The sequence below is a fragment of the Siniperca chuatsi genome, linkage group LG4 (assembly GCF_020085105.1).
Source record: "Siniperca chuatsi isolate FFG_IHB_CAS linkage group LG4, ASM2008510v1, whole genome shotgun sequence".
Lineage (NCBI taxonomy): Eukaryota > Metazoa > Chordata > Actinopteri > Centrarchiformes > Sinipercidae > Siniperca > Siniperca chuatsi.
The window spans coordinates 18,688,055-18,705,485 of record NC_058045.1 but is presented as its reverse complement, the minus strand read 5'-3'; the positions used below and the strand labels follow the sequence as shown (position 1 = coordinate 18,705,485).

General features: G+C 37.5%; 2 protein-coding genes across 14 annotated transcripts in view; both read left to right on the top strand.

Moving 5' to 3' along the window:
- The window catches only part of LOC122874263 (receptor-type tyrosine-protein phosphatase eta-like), a 33,605-nt gene extending 20,769 nt beyond the window's left edge, over positions 1-12,836 (top strand). For 5 of the 8 annotated variants that reach the window (XM_044191870.1, XM_044191877.1, XM_044191876.1 and 2 more), the window contains 22 exons: positions 198-458; positions 1,325-1,579; positions 2,241-2,504; positions 2,744-3,004; positions 3,096-3,350; positions 4,238-4,507; positions 4,607-4,870; positions 5,275-5,550; positions 6,053-6,202; positions 6,429-6,630; positions 7,166-7,281; positions 7,398-7,485; positions 7,571-7,615; positions 7,719-7,727; positions 7,861-7,948; positions 8,418-8,508; positions 8,806-8,882; positions 9,116-9,250; positions 10,166-10,282; positions 10,708-10,868; positions 11,029-11,164; positions 11,259-12,836. In XM_044191870.1, coding sequence (XP_044047805.1) covers positions 198-458; positions 1,325-1,579; positions 2,241-2,504; positions 2,744-3,004; positions 3,096-3,350; positions 4,238-4,507; positions 4,607-4,870; positions 5,275-5,550; positions 6,053-6,202; positions 6,429-6,630; positions 7,166-7,281; positions 7,398-7,485; positions 7,571-7,615; positions 7,719-7,727; positions 7,861-7,948; positions 8,418-8,508; positions 8,806-8,882; positions 9,116-9,250; positions 10,166-10,282; positions 10,708-10,868; positions 11,029-11,164; positions 11,259-11,405 — 3,668 coding nt within the window. In that variant the 3' untranslated portion in view covers positions 11,406-12,836. Of the gene's footprint in view, positions 1-197; positions 459-1,324; positions 1,580-2,240; positions 2,505-2,743; positions 3,005-3,095; positions 3,351-4,237; positions 4,508-4,606; positions 4,871-5,274; positions 5,551-6,052; positions 6,203-6,428; positions 6,631-7,165; positions 7,282-7,397; positions 7,486-7,570; positions 7,616-7,718; positions 7,728-7,860; positions 7,949-8,417; positions 8,509-8,805; positions 8,883-9,115; positions 9,251-10,165; positions 10,283-10,707; positions 10,869-11,028; positions 11,165-11,258 lie in introns of those variants that run through there. The other 3 variants (XM_044191875.1, XM_044191871.1, XM_044191878.1) reach the window with 3 other exon arrangements.
- A 2,297-nt stretch (positions 12,837-15,133) lies between these two features.
- The window catches only part of osbpl5 (oxysterol binding protein-like 5), a 56,771-nt gene continuing 54,473 nt past the window's right edge, over positions 15,134-17,431 (top strand). For 4 of the 6 annotated variants that reach the window (XM_044191869.1, XM_044191867.1, XM_044191868.1 and 1 more), the window contains exon 1: positions 15,134-15,333. Coding sequence is in view for 2 of the 6 variants with exons in the window: in XM_044191863.1 (XP_044047798.1) it covers positions 15,740-15,779 (40 nt within the window). In the remaining 4 variants the exon portion in view is untranslated. Of the gene's footprint in view, positions 15,334-15,724; positions 15,780-17,431 lie in introns of those variants that run through there. The other 2 variants (XM_044191864.1, XM_044191863.1) reach the window with 2 other exon arrangements.

Here is a 17,431-nt window from a genome sequence, read left to right as displayed (position 1 = left end):
GGAGACACCAAAGGATTCCGAAGTGTCGCTTGGAGTGATTAAATTCTTTTTGTACTTTTTGCTATATTTGTAAAACAACCAAGTGTTTTGTCTGGCGATCTCCTTAGAACACTGTATATTACATAACACATTATAAATGTGACGAAAATGTTATTTAATTACTTATTAATTAACATTTCCTGCTGTATTTGCTGCAGTGCCCAATGCAGTGACCAACCTCACAGTGGGAGTTGTGAACACAACGGCCATCCAGCTGACTTGGCTTAGACCAAATGATTATAAGCCTTCCTACTCCTACCAGGTGATAGCGCTCCGTAATGCCGGGGTTAAGAAAGAGTCAACTAAGACTGAGGCTTACACCTTCTGCGACCTGGTCCCTGGAGGATTTTACACTTTTAATGTATTTACAGTAGTAGAAGGGGTCACTTCCACAGTGGAAAGCACATCAAGTTACACAAGTAGGTCTTCAAAGCTTTGAAAATGTGTTTTTTATATATGTTGTTGATGGCTAGAAAGATTAATTTACCTTATCAAAAATCAAAATCAGTAGTTATTTAAAGTGGTTTGCCAGCAATTTAGTATTGCACTTTCATTAAGTCAACTTGTTTCCATATATTACCTGAATGTACAATAATTGGTCCAAAGTTAGTCAAACAAAAGTGTTTTGAAAGACTGAAAAACAGAATATCTTTGAGGGTGTATGGTGATACTAAGTCTAGCCATGGTATGGAAACCTCCATATTAAACTGAGCTTCATGTGTAAAATCGGTGGAGTTCCCCTTTGAGAATAACTTGCCAAATTTGAGGTGTGACGTTACTGCACAGATAATGAAAGTGGAAATATTACAATTTTAGAAAATGTATCTTAGGATTTCTCTGTGCTGTCACATTAACTCCCAGAAGTAATTCTCTCAGCCTGAAGACGTTTCTGACATCATAGCCATAGGAAGCACAAATAGCATGTCAGTGAGCTGGACACTATCTTCTGGACAGGTGGCCTCCTACACTGTCCTGCTGTACAAAGACTCGCTGCTGATTATTAGGGAGGATCTGAGCAACACTACTAGAAACATTACGTTTCACAAACTGAAACCAGGAGTGCTTTACTGTGTGGTGGTGGTCACCAAAAGTGGAGGTTTAGAAAGTAACGGTTTGAAAGTTTGCAACGCCACTTGTGAGTTACATCGACATCATGCCTTATAAACCTGTGCATACTATATGTACAATATATATGTACTGTATGTATTTTTAAAATACTTATTTTACAAATGCCTGTAGTGTTTGAATCGAGCACTAATGAAATGGTATTCCTTCTCCTGTTCAGTTCCCAATCCTCCTGGTCCCATCATGGTGGAGTTTCAGTCTGTGCAGTCCATCAACTTTACCTGGCCCTTTCCAGAGGACATGGACCAAAATCAGTGCAACTTCAGTGTGTCCAGTTTTAAAGGCTCAATTGTGATTGAAAACAACTGGTTCCTGCTGGACAATCTCCAGTCTGGAAGCCCCTACAATATCTCTGTTGTTACTGTAAGTGTGGGGAACTATAAGAGCACAGAAGTGACAGCAGAAAACTATACCAGTGAGTGTCATTAACACACACCCGATCACACCAGGGTTATTATTGTGGACCCAAGTAGCTAAACTTCAGGATTTTTTATACTTTTATACTTCTATTTCAGTCTTGTTTCAACCAGTTTTTAGAATGGGTTTCTAGTTTATTTATGAATATATCTGCAAATGTGATGTTTGAGTAATGCTCTTATTGGTTTACTGGTATACTTTATATATATTATATATTTTTCTCTGTTACTGGTTATCATTATTACTATTTTACATATAGTTACAGTGACAGGTTCCAAAGAGATATTTTGTATATGTTTGCAAGAAAAAGTATTTGCCAAAAATGATAAGGCTTTGTACTGTACTACTGTATATTTACATACAATTTCTCAATTAGCATTAAGTAAGAAAGTTAAATGTTCAAAAAAGTTAACAAGGTACTTTGTGAGACAGGTGGATGGGTTTTATCATATCAAGGCCATTCAGAAGCACCACGTGACAATTGAGCACATAATTACTACAGCATATTGATTTCCAAATGCTTATTTGTAAAAACTGTTAACTGTTAACCCCTGTGGCGAACCACAGACACTATTTACACTATTTTGCCCAAATCCGACATGTAAAAACAAATACCTGTTCTGTATATCCACTGTATCTCATCTGTCTCATTTTCTCAGGACCATATAATGTTACGATGCTGAGACAGGCACAAATCACCACAAATACAGTGACCTTGGTGTGGGAGCAGCTAGAGAGCAAATCTCACTACTCATATCTGCTGCAGGCCTCCAACGGCTCCTTTGTTCTATCTAAGGAAGTCTTTAAAACCACAACAAGCACAATCTCTGGACTTCTCTCTGGGAGCAACTACAGCTTCACTGTCACTACACAGACAGCAGATGGCACTCTGGCAGCTCCTGTGACAGTGTCCTACTTTACACGTATGTATATATCCTATCCAAGATACTGCCTCTACACCTGGCAAGTGTAGAGGCAGTATTAAATTCCTACACTAAATGAGCAAAACAACCAAAGTAAATAACAATTAAACAAGTTGAGTTTAGTCTCTGTAGCCTTTGTACTGAGGGGTGTGCTGCTTATTTGATAGATTAACAGAATATGAAAGAAAATTATGTGATTTATGTTGATTCATAAGAAACGCTTTGTGCTCTGTTTATAGGGCCATATAGTATTAGATGGTCGAAGGCTGAAACATTAAACACAACTGCTGTATATCTGGTTTGGAAGAAACCGCTGGAGTACAAGAATGAATATACATATACGGTTGAGACTACAGGCTGTGGCTCCCAAAACAAAACCCTCGCAGGAGAAGAAACGCAGATCTCAGAGCTCACCCCTGGGACCAACTGCACCTTCTGTGTTTTCGTCAGGGCAGCAGATGGCATCGAAGGGCAAAAAAACTGCACCTCTCTGTACACTAGTAAGACTCTTACCTGTCATTTCTGTTTCTTTATTTCAAATTGTGAGTGTGGTTTATCAGCTTTAATCCTTCCTCCCCCACACATTAACAGAGCCTGAGACAGTGCAACCCAGTATCTCCAGCCAGGGCTCCAATAGTTCAGTCCTGGTGTCATGGACCACACCTCCTGGGAAAGTGGAGTATTATAAGGTTTATCTAAACAGCACTTCCACAGCTTCAGAGCTGAACTCTACCAATACCTACTGTCTGTTTAAGAACCTGTCCGCTGGAAGGCTTTACTCTGCCGTGGTAACCACATATAGTGGACCCTTCAATGCATCATCTGGATTGATTACTAATGCAACTTGTAAGTGTGATAAAGTTTTCATATACTTTACATCATTGTTGAAGTTTTCCAAAGCATACTGTTAAGTTTTTAAGATGTTTTTAGTTTTTTGTCTTTTTAGGATTGCGTATCTTCCAGGCATCCAATGGTTTTTATATTCAATTTACCTGACTTGAAACTTGTGTGACATTGGGAATCCACAACAGTGAAATATTGTACTTTTATTTTTTACAATCAGATTTACATGTGTCACCATGTGGTGCTGCAGTTGTGAGCACAGCTGAAATATTTTGACACATTTTTCAATAGAGTCAGCTGCTATTGACTGGCAAAAGAAATACTATGACTATATCGTAATATTTTGTCAGTTGAGAACAGCACTACGTGGCTACTTGACGATCTGTGTTTTAGACAAATCAAATGGACAAACAAAAAGACATGGATAAAGTAAACAGGATAATGTGACTGTGTGGCCATTTCATGAATGAATAAGATTGCTCTTCAGCAACCATCAGCCAACTCTTAAATCTCACATATCAGAGCTTCCTTTATTTTAAAAAAGGGTGTGCCCACACCTGCATCATCACATGCTGGTGACAAAGCTTCTCCCAAAAATTAAAGGCAATGAAATGCTTACTGTGATGTTTTACCTGTCTCAAGCTAATTTGAAATTTCTGCAAGTTGATATTTATTCGGTAGTGAAGTGGAAGTGAGGACAGCTAAAAAGTTATGGTATGCTTTGGAAAATGGCTTGCAGTAATGTAACATTGCTGTGTTTTATACGTAATAGAAAACATGCAACACTATCAGTATGGCCCTTTTAAGCATTCATATTTTAGTGAGCAATTGAAGATTTTTTAGAATGATGTTACTCTGTTGTTCACATTCTGCAATTCCACCCCTCCAAGTCCCTAACCCTCCCGGGCCGATTGAGATCCTGACGAAGACAACCAGCTCCATCAACATTAGGTGGAAGGAAGCTCCTCTGATGACCGGTGCATCATTCCACTACCAGCTGACTTTCACATCACACCTAGGAGGCACATACATCACTACCACAAACACCAGTCAAACTTTTGCTTCCCTGCTTTCTGGGACTTCCTACAACATCTCTGTGGCAACAGTGGGTGCCATGGATTTTGAGAGTGAGAAGGTTCAGATCCACATGGTCACCACAAGTAAGGGTTTTATTTCTGTACCCAAGCAATGTACAAGCTCAAGCACTTTACTGTTTCAGCTTTACTATCTAATAACATTTACATCTCTCAAACTATCAGGACCGTTCAGTGTGAAGTATCTTAACATTTCTACAGAAGAGGAGAACATCACAGTCAAGTGGGACAAACCTGACGAATACAAGGAAAGCTATCGTTACAATTTGACCTGGCAAAGCTTAAATGGGTCTATTAATAATGCCATAACTGAAGAAACTGAGTATAATATTGAAGACCTGGTTCCTGGCAGTCACTATAACATTAGTGTCACCACAAAGACCTCTGATGGAACACAGGGTGCTCCAAGTTGGATGTCCAGCTGCACAAGTATTCATTTCATATAGACTTATTGCAATCAGAAATTTTCAAATAATTTTGTCATTCAGCTGTGCATGTGTGAAAATTGTGAAAAGCAAGCTTATTTTAGGAATGATTTTAGGTTGATGTTGCATTATGAGTTTTAAGATTTTATCTAATAAGTATTTAGTAACTTTTTGTTGATCATAAAGGGAATCCTTTGTACAGTTAAACAAACCTAGGTTGATGACAGCTGGTCCCAATTTTTTAAGTAATGGAAAGGAAGTCAGTCACGATAAATTAAATAGCAATGATATTTTTGGTCAGTATTCCCAATACTTAGATCACCTTAAGACACTAAAAATAATATACCTTTATATAACTTTTATTCATGTTGTATTTTTCCTAACATTGATTTCTGTTCGATGCTGCAGATGCAAGCCCCGTGAAAAACATTCAATGTACAGGTCCGAACACAACAGACGCAGAAATCATCCTGTCCTGGACCAAGCCCACTGGCAATTACTCTGACTTCCAGTTCACTGTAATAAATGATGACAAGTTCATCCACTTGTCATCATCAAGCACCTGTTGTGGTCATAATGTCTCATACCTTCGTCACTATACTGAATACAATCTGACTGTGAAGACTCAGAGCTGTGGACACTCCAGCACTCCTGTGTCTCTTCTCTGCAGTACAGGCATCACAAGTAGGACATTATGCTTTGTTAACATTATAATTACATAATTGTAGAATGTAAACACTGATAATATGTTCAAACATAAGTGTGAGAAACATACAGCAAGTTTTATATGTCTGTTACTAAAGAGAACCTTTTTGCAGATGAATGCTCAAAGACGTCCAATCATTTCAGATGCTCATGCCATTTAATTCATATGCTGTATCTGTGGTTAGTTTCCTTGATTGATCTGTGGTTGACAGTATCTCCGGTACAAGTACAACAGGTTGCCTTGTGTTGTTTAGCATGGATGGTGGGCATCATTAAAAAAAAGAAACCATCAATGTAGAAATTGATATATTCGCAGAATGGTTAAGGTAGTAAGTTCAAAACATCCTGTACTGTTTATTTTGTAATGTTGTTATATATATATATATATATATATATATATATATATATATATATATATTTGCAATATCTGAGTACAAAACCTCTCAAAATCGAATCTTTTCTCTTTCATATTTTTTCGCAGATCCACCCATTCCAGATAACTATCAGTCACTGGTGGTGGTGAATAAATTGCTATACAACAGGTTCTCCCTTCATATTGACTCCAGCCTGCTGAACAACACTAATGGGCCAATCACACATGTTGGGGTGCTAGTGAAAAGGGACCTCTTTGGTTGGTTTCTTTTTCTCTTCTTAATGTCAGGGAGTGTTATGTCACGCTATCATAATCCATTAGCGCTGAAGTGACCATTTGTTGTGCATGACATCAATATATGTATTTCTTACTGTTTTCTTTATTTTTTCACATGATAAATAAATTGGACTCATGACAAGAACTTTCAATTATTAATTAATTTATTCATTCCAGTTACTGTTTTCGGTAATTCCTGTCCCTCCAGATGGCACTTCTAATTTGACAAATTACTTGGAGAACACTTATGATCTGTGGAAGGCAGGGGCTACTAATGTATACCTGGCAACAGTCACAAAGAACACCTTCCAGTCACGCAGTGGAGAAAACCATCTGAGCATAGAAGTAGGAGATGAAACCAAATGGGAGGGCTACACTAATGGTGCTCTGGAAGCCAGTGGAAAATACCAGTAAGAACACTAACCATATTATATAGTGTATAAATAGATGTGCAGCAGCATATAATATACAGTAGTAACATGTCTATGAATAACTTTTGAAAATATAATAAGATTACTTTCTTTATGGGTTATTGCTGTATTATGTAAAATCATTAGTACATGAACAACCAACTATTACTTCTTATGTGGTCTAATAATGTATGTTATCAGCAGTCATTAAAATGACTAATGTGTTACTGTAAATATTGCTTTTACATTCACAGTGTGTTAAATAATGATTTTATTTTAATTGTATTTGAACAGGTTACGTTATGGAGGATGTCAGTCGTCGTCATTTAACTTGTAGTACAAAATCCAGTTACTTGTGTTTTACAAGCAGATACATTAACCTAGATTGACACCGCATTCATACTTTGACAAATCATTACATTATCCAGCAAATATTACAGCATTAGTTATTTCTAGATATTTAGTGAGTATGAACAAATAAGTGTAAGATGTGTATAAAAAAATGATCTCTTAACTGATTTGTTTAATCCTGCAGGTATGGTATTGTGTTGTTCACCAGTCTGGTTCTGCAAAATAACCTTGTGAATGGTCAAAAATCACTGGTCTCAATTACAAGCGTCTTTAGTGTTATTGAACTCCCAAACAACCCAGGTACCATATTGAAAAAGTCATTTTTTAATTTTGCCACGAAAAGCTCCCATAATGTGAGAAAATGCTCACTGGCCTCTTTCTTTGTCTTTCTGTCGTAATCATTGTCAACATTTTAGCTTATGCTGGCATTGCTATTGGAGCAACATTGGGAATTTTTTGCGTTCTCTTCATTATCCTCATCAGCTTCATTATCTACTGGAAAAGGTTTGTCATCATCATCATTGATAAAAATGACTCTGTGTGTATAGTACTAATCTCTAAACTCACTATTTATGCACTTTTATCCTAGATTATCCAACAAAGAATCGCCAGACATACAGATTCAGTCCATGAGGTAAGGTTTTCATTTTTACCATGTTATTATAAGTTTAAAGTAAATGGACAACAACTGTTTCTATAACTGGGTCAACATTGCTTTTTCCTCTTTCTTTTCCCAGAGCCAAAGTGTAAGTATAAATGCTTTATATCATGATGTACGATCAAATCTATCAAATGTTACACATTATGACAGGAACAGACTGAAAAGTACAGAAATTTTGAACAAAACTCATGTCTGACCTCTGGTATCCATTTGAGCAGAAGTGTGGCTGTGAGGGTGGAGGACTACGAGGCTTACTACAGGAAGCAGAAAGCTGACTCCAACTGTGGCTTTGCCGAAGAGTTTGAGGTGAAACATAAGCTTAATATTCAAGGGCTCCTGATAGCCTATTCATAGCAGGCAGTTATTGCTAAAAAATATTTAATTGTCATTGGGACTAATATCAAAACAATGTCCAATATATTATGCAGTTTATTCTAGATAGATTGAATCATCTAATTTTGTGTGTTAGAGTCAGCATTAGTTTATAGAGAAGCTTGCAAGGATTCAATTGCGGTAGAAAACAAAAAGGCAAAAAAAGCATAATTGACAATATAAATAAGAGGTTTTATGTAATTTGTGCTCATCTCCTTCAGACATGTCAGACACGTCAGACACTTTAACGGTGGAATGTTTAGAAATAAACCAAGACTGGTACAAAAATGATTATTGTTTTTTTTTGTTGTACTGCACATGCACATGCATAGATTTTGGGCATACATCGAGTCATCCAATCATCAATCAATCATCAATCACATGTTTTTTCTTTCTTTTAAAGGACCTGAAGCTTGTTGGTACAGGTCAGTCGAAAACACATGCTCTGACTGTGGAGAACAAGCCCAAGAACCGCTACAACAACGTGCTTCCCTGTGAGTCACCTTAATAAACCCACCTCTGCTGCTTTCAACAATAACACTCCTCATTCTTTAAACTATATCTTTACCTCTCATACTGTATCTACTACCATTATCCCATTTTGAATTAGACATTGAATCAAAATGATCATACATCTTTCAATGCAGTAACACAGTATAGGGAAATACACTGCAGTTATTCAATTCATTTGAATTCTTTCATATTGCAGAAAAGTGAGCGTCAGTGCAGCCACACCATTTCCACACATAGCAATTTTTTTATTTCATTTACCCTCTTTTCTTGCCTCCTAGATGACTCTTCTAGGGTGAAACTCTCTATTATCCATGGGAGTCCATATGACGACTATATCAATGCTAACTACATGCCGGTGCGTACTGACACTCTTTGCTGCTCTCTGCCTCAGTCATTGCTTCAGTATCAGTATCAGTAACATCCTTCTGGACAACATAACTGCTCATTCTTTTGCATAATGCCATCATACTATTTAAACTATTCCACCTTCATCCACATTGATGTTTGAAACACTTGAAAATCTCCTAGAAAACTGAACAGGATGGATGTTTGTGTTCTGTGGCTGGGCTGATGTTTTTTTTTTGGCAGGGTTACAACTCCAGAAAGGAGTTTATTGCAGCTCAGGGTCCTTTGCCCACCACAGTGAACGAGTTCTGGAGGATGATCTGGGAGATGAATGTACAGACTCTGGTCATGCTGACACGCTGCAATGAACAGGGACGAGTGAGTAGAAACACAAACACAACGCCTAGCAGCAAATACTGTTATGCCTGAACACTGAATATCTCATCCTAAATGTTTTCAGTAACATATTCCATGAATGCATCCTCCATGTTAAAACAATTTTGCACTATCATCAACATTTGTTGCCTATTTGTTTTTACTTACTACTTGTCTACCTTCTTTAAGTAAAGATGTTGTGGCTAGTTAATGCATTACATTAATTGCTTAATTAATGTAAAAAGATTAACCTCTAGTCATGGAATGAACAACATAAACATGTATGGTCTGACCACTGAAAAGTTAGACCAGATAATAGAAAAAATTATATCAGAAGTATAATACATCTCACACAGTCTATTCTTAAACATTTTACATGGGTTGAAGCAAAAATTGTCAAGTCAATGCATAAGCAGAGCATTGCTCAACCAGAATTTACCTACTAATGTTTACAGAAGTATGCTAAAATTAGTCATTTTAAATAAAAACTAAAATAAACAGTATATCTGATTGACACAAGCTGCTTTATATTACATATAAAGCACTGTAAAACTCTTCCCTTTACATGATTTATATTTAAAATATCGATATCTCCATGATCTGAAGGCACCTAACTCTGCTGTGATCTCAGAGTGTGGTCCATCATTATGTATGTACAGTGTACGGCTCAGCTATTAATGAGCCTCCTGCTGCACTCTACAGACGATGTGACAATCACCAGGAGGAAGTGTAGCCTTGCTGGTTAGAAAATAGCTCATAAAATAAAAAACAAGAGTTTTCGCCTTAAAATGTTAGAACTCCTTGAACTGTAAATACTGGTGCTTCTAAATATTATGTAACTTGAATATGGATCATTTCTATATTCTGAATATGAATTCCGAATATTTGCACAACTGAACGATTGTCTTTCTTTTCCAGGTAAAATGTGAACAATACTGGAATTCTGGCACCAAGCGCTTTGACAACATCACTGTGACAACAACCTCTGACATACCATTTGAAGACTGGACCATCAGGGACTTTGACATTAAAAATGTAAGTGGCAAGATGTTGCATATGCCGAGGAAAACATCTTTTAAGGAGGGTAAAAATCAACACTGTGTGTCAATAAAAGTCATCACCCATCAGTGCTTATTTAACACCTTTAGTTTGGAACACTACAGCCCTACTTTAGCCATACTCCTACAGCTATATCAATACTTGCCAAAAATCTAATGAATGTGCAGTAATCATACAACACCATAAATACTTTGCACTTCACCTATGGACTGATCCAGTTATCTTCTGAGCCAAGGAACTGTGATCTAACTTGTCAATAATTGTGAAAATGTCTTTCATGGCATCACAACCTCTGTCTGTGATTTAATTAAATCATACACATCATACATTTTTTTTATGTTCATATGTGTTGATTTCTCAGTCACAACTATTCTGAGTTTGTGTGCGTGTTTGTCCTCCAGGTGAAAACAGCAGAGACCCGTTCAGTGCGTCACTTCCACTTCACAGCCTGGCCAGATCACGGGGTACCAGAAACCACCGAGCTCCTCATCAGCTTCAGACATTTGGTCAGAGAGCACATGAACCAATACTCCAGACACTCCCCTACTGTGGTCCACTGCAGGTCCGACAAAACACACACACACACACACACACACACATTGACACACACTTTTGCCTTCAATTGTATATAACTGTTTCGGAAATAAATAAATCAATTCATCTGGTATTCTGTCTTTCTCTCCTCCCTCCCTTGTCTGTGTGTCTACATTGTCTGCACTCAGTGCTGGAGTGGGTCGCACAGGTACCTTCATTACCATTGATCATTTGATCTTCCAGATTGAAAGGGAAAATATTGTGGACGTGTATGGCATTGTCTATGATCTGCGCATGCACCGGCCCCTTATGGTGCAGACAGAGGTAGGACACAGTCACTTATACACTGTTGTTCTAACTGTACATGTTGTTTAAAATGCTGAAGCTCAGTGAACGTTTGCATTTGATGTCCCTGCAGGACCAGTATGTGTTCTTAAACCAGTGTTCCATGGACATCATCAGATCAAGAACTGGAACCAATGTGGATCTAATATACCAAAACACGGCTGCACTATCTATTTACGAGAATGTAGAACCAAAAAAAGGTTACCCCAAAAGAAACTGAGCAGACATTTGTAAAGGGAACAGATTGTGCTGTATTTATTTTTTATACCTGGCTGTCACGCTTTTGTTGTAGCTTTCTGGATTTAAACCTCTATTTTGTGGTATTTATTTGTTAAAAATGTTCAATATTTGATGATGGAGGGAACTGTGGACATCATCACTGACCAAGAATATTTGGATTACAGTATACTCTATATGTAAACTTTGGTCAAATATAAAATTGGATTCTCTCTTATAACTGCAGATTTTTGTATTGCTCAGTTGTTGTTTTTTTCTGCTTGTTTACTACTGTATACGACTTACTGATGATTACGTTTTTTGCTCAGGTAATATGTTGGAAGCTGTATAGGTATTATTACAGGCACTTTTGAAAAACTTTGGACCTTGGAATTGCCTTGGAAATGCTGGTATGAATACTGTGTGCCTTTTCCAAACCTGTATGCTTTATTACCAATAGGTGGCACTCCTTTATTTTTGTTTCAAACTGAAAAAGACAAACAGGGAAATGTTATGATATTACCTTGCTACAGGAACCTTAAGATTAAGTTTCTCAATATATCATATTTTATTGAAGTTTGTCAGATCATCCAACCAATTTGTTTTGCACCTCTTAAGCCAGTTTGAACTGTGCAATGCCTTTTCTTGAGGGAGTTTTGTTGTTTGTTGTAGAGACGTTTGTACTTGTATGCACTGTAGTGAATAATGCACTGGATGCATTTGTCTTTCTACACTGTCCACTTTTTTAAACTATAGAGATGTATTTTTATCAGTATCGCTGATTACATTTTGGCCAGTGCTTTGTGAAACTGTTTGGAACATTTTGCTATTCAGCCCGCATGTGATTGTTGCAGTTTTACTTTGATTATTGTTTTGAGATTAAAGAGATGAGATGGGTCGCATTAAACACAACCTCAGGAACTCAAACAATGAAAACTGAACATTTTACTGGGAGGTATGTTTTTAGAAAATCCATACTGTGCCAGTGTGTACTTTGAAGATCTTAGAGGTCACATCCATTGTTTTGTTAATGTCTGTCATCTCTACATTGTACATTCCTCAGAGAAACAGCAATATTATGTCGCTTCCTGCTGCATATCTGGTCTGTCTATGGACATTTCCTGTGACGTTAAAATCACCAGAGGAGCACAAGCTTTATTTTCAGTTTCTAAAGGGCATGAGGCAGGTACGTTTTTTTGTTTTTAAAGTGAATTGATGTGTGTGGTTAGTCTGTAGATATTTTTATTTTTTAAGTCCATGTTTTATTTTTATTGCATCATAATGTACTTGTAATGATTGAAAGCACATGTTTTTTGAGATGCTTTATGAGATGCTTGCTGTTACAATGCAAAGATGTAAAAGGAGCAAGGATTTAATATTTGTATGCCCTTCAGTCTGTAAAACAAAATGGGATTAAAGATGAACCAAAATGTTATCTGTTACAATCATGATCTTTGATAATGTTACAAATCTCCAAACTGATGTCACTCAGAATATGCTGGTCTTTGTGTTGTGTAACATCTCACAAGCTAATATCATTAAAAACATACCATGCATAATATGTGTGACAACTACACTAAACACTGCATAGCTAATAAATCCTGTATGCAAATAGTTTCTGAATTGTTTCAGTCAAATGGAAAGATGAAAAGAAGCAAACAGAATATGCTGCATGCTGCAGAGGAGGACTGAGCTTGCACACCTCTGCATTATTCAGAGCAACTTTGAGGTTGCAGGTAGCTAAGTGCACCCTGAGATAAAAAAAAAATATTCGCACATCCAACTGCTTTTGATGCAGGTGCGTTGGAAAATCCTGCACACTGTTCTTGCTCAGCATCACTATTTATTAATCATACTAATGTTTCGGCCCCTCTGGACCTTTGTCAAGAGTGTTTTAAGCTAAGTGCACCATCAAAGGATTAATAAATAATGCCATTTCTGTTTCTTACTTCACGAGGAAAAAGCTTTTACACAGAGACTTCAAAAAGTTCTAATTTTACAGCTCACATCAGGCCTACACTCGGGGGATTTTGTACAATATGTTTTTAAGGGCAATCATTTTCACACAATACAGGGCACTCCTGGCATGGTGGTAATAAAAGATTTAGTCAACATGTAGGCTTCAATAAGCCTTGATATTTCACACGTCTTATACAGTATATCCTCCCCCTTTCCCCCATTTCTCCATCTCTCCCCTCCACTCCTCCTCATCATTCTTGTTTCATGTCTCTCAGATCCAAAAGTTGGATCTAAAAATAGATTTGGCATTTTAATGCCTCTTTGTAGTTTCCTATGCTCTGAGTTGCAATAAACAGTATACAGAGAGCTGGAGCCGTTATCACAGCAATCCACAATCACAAAATTAAAATAGGTGATCCAAATTTAATGATGAGCTCAAATAATTATGTGACAGTAAATCCACCATAATGGATTGCACCAGGATATTTCAGCTTCTGATTGAAGTGATAATAGTTGTTGTTTTTTTAACTGTCTTTGAAAATATAAAAAAACGTAAATGAGGATTTGTGCCTTATTACAGTAAGTGGAGGACCACACAGCCGCACAGCTATGTAGGGGTGTTGCCTTGACCTTCTTTAAGTTAAGACCTGTTAAGTTTATACTGTAGCTGCATGAAGACTTTCAGACTTGACACTGCAGGGACTCTATTCTACATGTAGCTGTTGATATCTGGCCTGTGGTGCAGTATTAGCATGCTTGTCTCTCACTTGGCTGAACATCATTTGAAAAGTATGTTTAGGTCAGTAACGCTATAATGGACATTAAGTTTGTAAAAAGACAAAACACAAAGGCCCAGTAAATTAAATAAAAAAGACAAGGACAAATACCCATCATCAAATTGCTATCAGAAGGAGTGTGCTGAAGTAGAGCCGAAACAATGAAATACCAGAGGTAAAAAGTAACTAGGTAAATTTACTCAAGTACTGTTCTTAACTGGAGTTTTAAGGTTCTTGTACTTTACCAAGTCCAATACTTTCTGAAGAACACTTCGGCTAAACAGCTTGAAGTTTTCTTGTTCTAGTTGGAGGGGTTGACATTTTGAACAATTAGTTTATCTTGACAAGTTGTAAATGCTTGGCCATTTCTCTGTGAACAATAGGGCTCACATATTTATTGTGACAATGAAAAATGTATGATGCTGTTTGCTCTAGCAGACAGTGATGGGAAGTAACTAAGTACAACTACTCAAGTACTGTACTTAAATATAATTTTGAGGCACTTATACTTATTTAAGTATATCCATTTTCTTCCACTACTACTACACTACTTTTCAGAAAAAATATTGTCCTCTCAATCCATTACATGTATCTGACAGGTCAAGTTACTAATTACTTTACACATTAAGATTTTTCAAATGAAACATATGATAAGCTTATGAAATATGATGCATTGTTATAGATTAAACTAACCAACAATACATAAAATACTTGGCTCCACCTCAACCAGCTACAACAGTAAAATGCTATTTAGGCTATATGTTCCAATAAAATGATATGTAACACTGACAGGGGCCATTGTACTGACTAATGAGTACTTTTACTTTTGATACTTGACATATATTTTGCTGATAATATTTATGTACTTTTACTTTAAAACAAACAAACAAAAAAAACTTCATTTCCACCATGGTTGATATCTGCAATACAGTACCATGCAGCAGGTGTTGTATGCTGCTGTGGCCACAGGTGTCGCCAGGGCTCCCTGCTGTGTAGCAGCAGCAGCAGCCAGATGAACCGCAGGATCCAGTCCACTCCACACTCTCCATGTTAAAACGGAGCAACTTCTCCTCCAGCCGACTCAAACCGTCCGCTGTTCCCCACAACCCAGCTGTCTCACACAGCCCCGTGCTATGACGTTGGACTGGGAAGAAAGCTCGGGAACAACTGTATGAGCGCCACGCTGGTCGACACAGAGTAAGTTTACATTTAACTGCTGTCTTACTATACAACGCCAAAAAGATAACTTGCTATCTTGAGCGAACGTTTCTTGTGTTTCTTCAACTAACGTATGTTTTATGTGCTAACTTACGTTAGCTAGCGGAGCTCAGATAGCATGAACTGGTAGAATGAGGAGGATTTGCTTTTCCCAGGATCCAGACGGTAGTTTTGAGCATCATAACGTTGCAATATTTGGAGGAATTTTGCTCAGTGGTGGTAGTAACGTTATCTGTGTGTGCTTGTTGTGTCGTCTGGCTGGGGTGCGGCTAACGTTACAAGCTAGCTACATATAGTAAACCCTCACCACCACGTTAGCAGACCATGCCTCATGCGGCAGCGGCTTGGCTGTCACCCGTTTGCATAGCAACCATGAACCTAGCCGATGTCGAGGGTGGCGGTGACAAACAAGGGCAAGTACATCGGTATGATTTCTTCATATTTAGTCGTGTTACCTTCCTGCTATCACCTGCTTCAAGTGTAATGGATTGGTAAATTGGACCAATAAAAAATGGATAACGGTATCCTATATAACAGCGAAGGTGGCAGAGCAGTCATCGGAGGAATAACCATAGCATTTAATGGTACTTCCAAACAACCTCCATTACTCAAATCAATAATAATACTCAGTACATGGTCGGAAAGACGTGTTGCATGCAGTATGTAACGTTAAGACATAATGCAATGTGGCACTGTAGATGATTCAAAGGAAGGTAGACATTTAAATGTCAACTGTATGCAGTGCAGGCCAAGACCTCTTCAGCATGGTTTAAGTCCAGTGTTGCTGGAGTAATGTCAAAGCTGTAACCTGAACATGCGTTCACTACCAGTACATTATGACTGTCAACAGTCTTTTCTGCAGAAACCTCTGTTAATTAATATTTAGAGCATGTTAGGTAATGTTGAGTGATTTATACAAAATGCAACCTATTTTATTCTTTTCATGACACAGCCTTTTATAATGTGAGTTTACCTTTCTTGACTAGAAATGACGTGTTCTTGTGATTAGAACTAGACCGATAAATCTGCCAATATTGGCTTGTTGCAGACATATTGCTACTAGAGTATATGTCAGCTGATAAGAAACAAGAAATTGCAGTATGGAAATGCCAAAATATGTTTGAGGTAATTTAAAAACAGTGTTAACATTACATAGCTTGTCTACCAGAGAGCACTAAGAAGTTGCAGCTTCTGATTGAAGTGATAATAGTTGTTGTTTTTTTAGCTGTCTTTGAAAATATAAAAAAACATAAATGAGGATTTGTGCCTTATTACAGTAAGTGGAGGACCACACAGCCGCACAGCTATGTAGGGGTGTTGCCTTGACCTTCTTTAAGTTAAGACCTGCTCAGTACATATCTAGGTCACAACTTAAATTTAAGGGATCCCAATCAAAAATGTTTGTTTATGTTATGTCTTTATGGGAAAAAAAGACTGTCGACCAAACATAGCATTATCAGATTTGTTAAACTCTCAGCCTGGTTTCAGCCTCAAAAATCCAGTGTGGGTCAGGCTATACTTGTGATATTTTATCTTGATGAGAAAATGACTAAATGTGGAGATTTTACAGTGCCACTTTGCCTCATCCATCTCTGTCTATTCCCAGTGCAGACAAAGATAGAAGAGCTCATCATCTTTAATCGTGTGGTATTATGCAGAGTTAGGCTTTGCTAGAGACAAGAATAACACAGAAGTGCACTTTAGTTAATAGTTAAAAGGGTTACTAGAATGTGTCGCTTAAAATACTGGAAAAAATAATCTCAAGTGAAGGCAATCTAAGCACAAGAGGAAATGATTACCAGAGTGCTCAAAGTGAAATGTCGGGTGATATTTGGGAAATTGCAGCAGAGTGAGAAAAGACAGTTTAACAGTCTGTCTCTTGTTGCCCACTTTCTCTTTTTGTCAAAGTTCTGCTAAGTCCTTATTTACTTTGTTGTCTCAGTCTTTCTTTGATCTGTATGCACTTTCAGTTGACTCTTGAATCTTTCAGAGTGGGTTATACAGAATAATAAAGGCCTGATATCCAGTATTAGGATTCTCTGTCAGACTGGTACTGGACAAAAAATTGATCTCATAT